This window comes from Arachis ipaensis, chromosome B07 (genome assembly GCF_000816755.2).
Source record: "Arachis ipaensis cultivar K30076 chromosome B07, Araip1.1, whole genome shotgun sequence".
Lineage (NCBI taxonomy): Eukaryota > Viridiplantae > Streptophyta > Magnoliopsida > Fabales > Fabaceae > Arachis > Arachis ipaensis.
In genome coordinates this window covers 8,824,845-8,830,790 of record NC_029791.2, presented here as the reverse complement: position 1 = coordinate 8,830,790, position 5,946 = coordinate 8,824,845, and the positions used below count along the sequence as shown (strand labels likewise).

Genomic DNA, 5,946 nt, shown 5'->3' with positions numbered 1-5,946 from the left:
GGTAATAAAGTTATTTATTTTAAAAAAAAACTATTTTTAATATATATCTTTTTACTATTTTTTCTATTCGCAGTTGTTAGATCATCATTTCCTAATAAATATGTAGTATTATATGGAACGATATGATTTGTTTATGGTTTGAATATGCATCGTTCATGGAATGGATTGAGATGGTTTGTTTCCCCAGTACAGGAAAATTGTCGAACCAAGCTTATGGTATATGTCTAATTTGAAATATATCATAGAAAAAAGAGGTATAATCTAGAACAGTTCATTTTTATTCTATTGAATCTGTAAAACACGGGCCTGTGTATCTGGCATGTTATTTTAAAGCACAGAAAATTATTTGATTGTAACCTAAAAAAGTCAGTAAATTGTAATTTCAACTTAGAAATTGTTCACAACGATTCTTTAATGTTAAATAAAGAACGGTGCTTCTTTAAGTTAGTCAGTGCCTTAGGTACGTCCCATTTTTTTTAAATTTTGCCATAAGATTATTACATTAAAGTTGCCTAGAACTATGGACAGCATTTTATTAGCAAGACGATTATTCTCATAGAATATAGAAAAATTACAATATTTATAAATTTAATGTTTTCAATAAATTGTGTTTTGTATGAAATTGTCTCAAGTATTTTTTTCTATATTTTTAACGTGTACAAACTTTAACTTATCTTTTATAAAAATTATAAACNNNATAAACATAATTAGTTTTAATTAAAAAAAAACATTTACTTTCTCCGAAATCAATTTCACAATTTAAACAACTTTACGCAGTAACTACAAAACTACACTCTGTGGAAAACGTTGCATGGTTTGTAATGAATTATTTAAGTACTCAATATTAATAATAGCGGATAGGGGTTATTCGGTGATTTGGCAATTTGATTATGTATATGTTTTGTCTCCCGATGGCTCTCATCCAATTCTTTATTTTATGTTCACTCTTCTATTTTCTCTTTTGTTTTTTATTAATTCTATTTTTACGATAATATTCGTTTGTTTTATTTTTAACTTACTTTTAGATTTGGTGAATAAAAAGTCTCCTATTCCTTTGCTCTCCAATGAAAACTCAAGACGTGGACCAGAAAACGTAATTCAAACACCAATTATAGTAACAACTAATTCAGGAAAAAACACCGATAGTATAAAAAACCATGATGATCATCGTGGTGATAATCAGTGTTCTTCGAATCTTCAGTCAACTACTGTACCAGCTTTTGAAAATTTATCAAACAGGTACGTGTGAAAATTATATAATATTAACTATTTTAATATTTCTTTGCTATTTTCTTATTGAAAAAACTGCTAATAACAGTAAGATAGCTATTGGAAAGACAGTGATCCAAGCTTCACAAGTTATAAAGTCTGTCGCAAAGAGCGGAAATGAATTGTTTATACTGATCCGATATACCAATGTCTATACTGTCAGGCTTTGATGTGGCTAGATGAATGCTTGGAAAAGTTAAGAGGTAGCTCCAATCCTATATTTTCTTTATGTTGTATGGAAGGAAAGGTTGAATTTCCTTTCTTGAAGCATCCACCTCAAACGTTGCAAGAGTTACATAGTGGAATGGACGAAAAAAGCATATACTTTCTTAAAAACATAAGGGCTTTCAACGGAATGTTTGCATTCACTTTTATGGCAGGAAGAGTTGACCATTCGATAAACAAATGTGGTGCACCTCCTATCTTTCGCATTGGTGGTCAAAATTATCACCATATTGGCAGTTTACTACCACCGAAAAGTGAGAAACCAAAATTTGTCCAGCTATACATTTATGATACTGAGAATGAGATTACAAACCGCATGGAATCATTTAGGTAATTGTTCGACTCACGCGTGTAATTCTTCTATTTCCTAACTTTGTCTAAAACGCTAATTATAGTAATATATTATGAGGAGTTAAATTCTCATGCGATCTTCTCGATGCTTAACAAATGAATTGAAGTTCTCATATATTGTTTATTTATTAATAGGTCAAACATCAGTGCAGAATTGATGGAAACTGAAATTGTTTCGTCCTTGAAAGTCATGATGGATGAAAATAATGTCCTAGCAAAGGCATTTCGTTCAGCACGGGATAGATACCAAGTTGATGGCTTTGCTGATGTTAAGTTACGATTAATAACCAGAAGAAATACTGATGCAAGGACATATAATTTGCCAACGGCATCTAAAGTTGCTGCACTGATAGTTGGAGATATTGACAAGAGCGGAGTTAATAGGGATATAATAATCGAGACAAAATCAAGAATCTTGCAGAGGATAGAAGTAGTACATCCAATGTACCTTGCTCTTCAATATCCTTTGTTGTTTTCATACGGTGAGGATGGTTACAGATTACATATAGCTACTTCTTCTCGACCAAATGTCAGAAAAACTGAGAAAAGAACAACAATAAGCATGAAAGACTTCTTTGCATACAGATTTCAAAGAAGGACTAACGAGTCTCAGATCCTTTTGCGGTCAAGAAGATTACTGCAACAATTCATAGTAGATGCCTACACTATGGTTGAGTCAGAACGGCTTTTATACTTACGATTGAAACAACCAAACTTGAGGCTAGGCAAGTTCAAACAATTGCATGAGTGTATGGTTCGTGGTGAAACTAATGCCATTAACACTGGACAAAGAATTATTCTCCCAAAGAGCTTTACTGGTAGTCCAAGGTACATGTTCAACAATTGCAAAGATGCTTTTACAATATGTAAATAGCTGGATATCCAAGTGACTTTATCACTATGACATGTAATCCAGAATGGAATGAGATAAAAAGAGAGGTAACACCCCAAGGACTCCATGCAGAGGATAGACCAGACATCTTATGTAGAATATTCAAGTTAAAGGTTGATAAATTAATTAAGGAATTGAAGAAAGGAACATTCTTTGGAACGATTATTGGATGTAAGTATAACTAATCTTCTTATACGGTCAAGGTGGTTGTGGAAAAACATTCTTATGGTCAACTATATCATGCTCAATTAGGTCTAAAGGAGGTATAGTTTTAAATGTTGCTTCGAGTGGGATTGCTGCACTTCTGTTACCTAATGGAAGAACTGCACATTCAAGGTTTAAAATTCCTTTGACCATAAATGAAGATTCTTTGTGTAGCATTAAACAGGGAAGTCCTCTTGTAAGGTTGATATCCAAGGCCAAATTAATCATATGGAATGAAGCTCCAATGATAAGTAAGTATTGTTATGAAGCTTTAGACAAATGCCTCAGAGATCTTAAGGTGCTCAGAATCGTATAATGCTCATTTGCCATTTGGAGGTAAAGTTGTTGTTCTTTGAGGAGATTTTAGACAAATTTTACCTGTGATTCCCAGAGACTCAAGGCAAGATATAATTCAATCTTCTATTAATTCTTCATATTTGTGGCATAACTGTAAGGTTTTGAAGCTTACAAAATACATGAGATTGTCACTAGGTGAAAACAACAACATACAAGAACTCAAAATTTTTGCAGAATGGCTACTCAAAATTGGTGATGGTTTGGCTGGTGATACAACAGATGGTGAATCGATCGTTCATATACCATCTGACATTTTGGTTAAGAACTCTGAGACAGCTTTGGATGACCTCATTGATTTCATGTATCCAGATATGTTATCCAACTTATCCTTGAAAATTATTTCAAGGATAGAGTAATTCTTGCACCAACTCTGAATCGTGTCACTGATGTCAACAAGAAGATGACTGCAGGGTTATCTGGACAAGAAAGAGTCTACTTAAGTTCATACTCTGTGTGTGCTGAGGAGGAAAATATGGAATTTGAGTTAGATGCTTTCTTACCGGAGATTATAAATGGAATAAATTGTTCAGGTCTACCACCACACAAGTTGGTTCTGAAGGTTGGCACTCCTGTTATGTTGCTGTGGAATATAGACCAAACTAATGGTTTGAGCAATGGAACGAGGATGCAAGTTAGAAGAATGGGAAATCATGCGATAGAATGCAAGATTTTAACTAGTAACAAAGCTGGAAGTATTGTTCTTATCCCAAGACAGAATCTAATTCCAAATAATGAAACATTGCCGGTCAGGTTTCAAAGAAGACAATTCCCAATTATCATGTCATTTGCAATGACAATAGATAAGTCCCTGGGACAAACTCTATCGAAAGTTGGAATTTACCTTCCAAGGCCAGTTTTCACCCATGGTCAATTGTATGTTGCGTTATCGAGGATAACGAGTAAAGATTGCAAGATCATGGGCACTTGGAAGATAACTACACGATGAATGTAGTATATAGATAAGTTTTTGAGAGCCTATAATGAAAAGGTAATAACAAAATGTCTTACTAAATCTATTTATTTATTAAAATTAATTACTATTAATTAAAAAAATTTAGAAATTATAGGAACTAATGGATGAATTCTTATTATACATTAATAGTTTGAGAATATTAAAATTATCATAAAAATTTGTATTATTTTATTCTCCTGATAAACAATTTTATAATTACGTTAATCATATAATTTTATATACTAACATTGATACAGTGTTGTTTCAGGTATATATTTTACAGGTATCAAAGGATAGCATTGAATTGTTATTCAATAGGTCTAAATTATTTATTGTTTATTACAGAATTTTCTGCATTAGGATTCTCTATTAATTTGTTTTTCATTTTGAGCTGATTTTAATATGTTCTTACTTCACAGTAAAGCAACATATAAAACTTTGTTGGTGAATTTTAGTATTACTAGATTATTTATGGTCATATTGAGTATATATGTCTGATTTATTGAAAAAAATAGACTAAATAACTATTTTATAGTTAATACAATTAACACTATATTAAGAAAAGAAAAACAATGCATACAAGTTATTTTTTTATTAATTAAATTATTATAATTGAAATTAATTTTAACACAACAGATTAAAATTATAATTTCAATCTAGTCACGTGCATGGCATATGTTATTACACTTGTTAAATAGTGCCATTTATCTTTTTCTTTTCAATCCCGCTAGGTAACCAAGAGGAATCCTACCAACTTCTACCAACTCTTAATGGGCTGGACCAAAGCCCACAGCAACGAAGAAAACATCCACCCAATTTTCCCAATTCACTTTTACTCTAGTCTATAATTTCAATTCACCATTTCACTTTAATATGGTAAAGGTGATTTATATTTGATTTTTGTGATAATCAAGATTTTGGTTGAGTAGCTAAATATGTTACTTCTTAATATGTTTTAATGATGACTAAGTGATGTATTACATAATAATTATGTCTTAATGTAATTAAGTTATTCTAACTATCAAAAGAAATTTATTCCATACAAATTATTATAAGTTTTTAAAACTGTTGAATCGATTAACTTAAACTTGTACAGTTCTAAGAAACAAATAATTTTGAGCAAAAATATTTAAGATTCTTAAATAGAGTTTAGATTTATGACAAATTAATTATTGATCTGTTCGACCAAAAAAAACTGTAAAAAAAAAAACATTCGAGGGGTCTGTTGATTTTTTTCTTATATAAATTAACTCTTAAAAAGAAACACAATAATCAAAGTAATAGAGTAGTTATTCGTGGGTTAACTTTGCATCGAATATAATGATGGGAGTTATGCAAAATAAAGATATTATTATTGTTAAATTCGGATATAATGATGAGGATCAAGATATTATTATTATTAATTACAGTAATATAATAAAAAGTTATATCTTTTAATCAGTATCTGAAATTGATATATCATTTTTTTCAAATTTAAAAATATTAGTGAGAAATTTTAAACTAAAAGTTACAACACTTTCTTAATTCAAACATTTTTTTTATCTTAGCCAACAAGATAAGATAAGATAACAACTTTAAAATATATAAAGGGACTAACATTTTGCACATATATAATTGTAATTGATTATTCTTTTATTTCTATAAATAAATAATAAACCATAAATTAAAGGGACTAATAAAAAAATACTCCATCTGT

General features: G+C 30.3%; 1 protein-coding gene across 1 annotated transcript in view; it reads left to right on the top strand.

Annotated features, from left to right (window-relative positions):
• The window catches only part of LOC110264973, a 4,631-nt gene extending 3,192 nt beyond the window's left edge, over nt 1-1,439 (top strand). Inside the window, exons 2-3 of the mRNA XM_021107667.1 lie at nt 1,026-1,239; nt 1,322-1,439. Coding sequence (XP_020963326.1) covers nt 1,026-1,239; nt 1,322-1,439 — 332 coding nt within the window. The remainder of the gene's footprint in view (nt 1-1,025; nt 1,240-1,321) is intronic.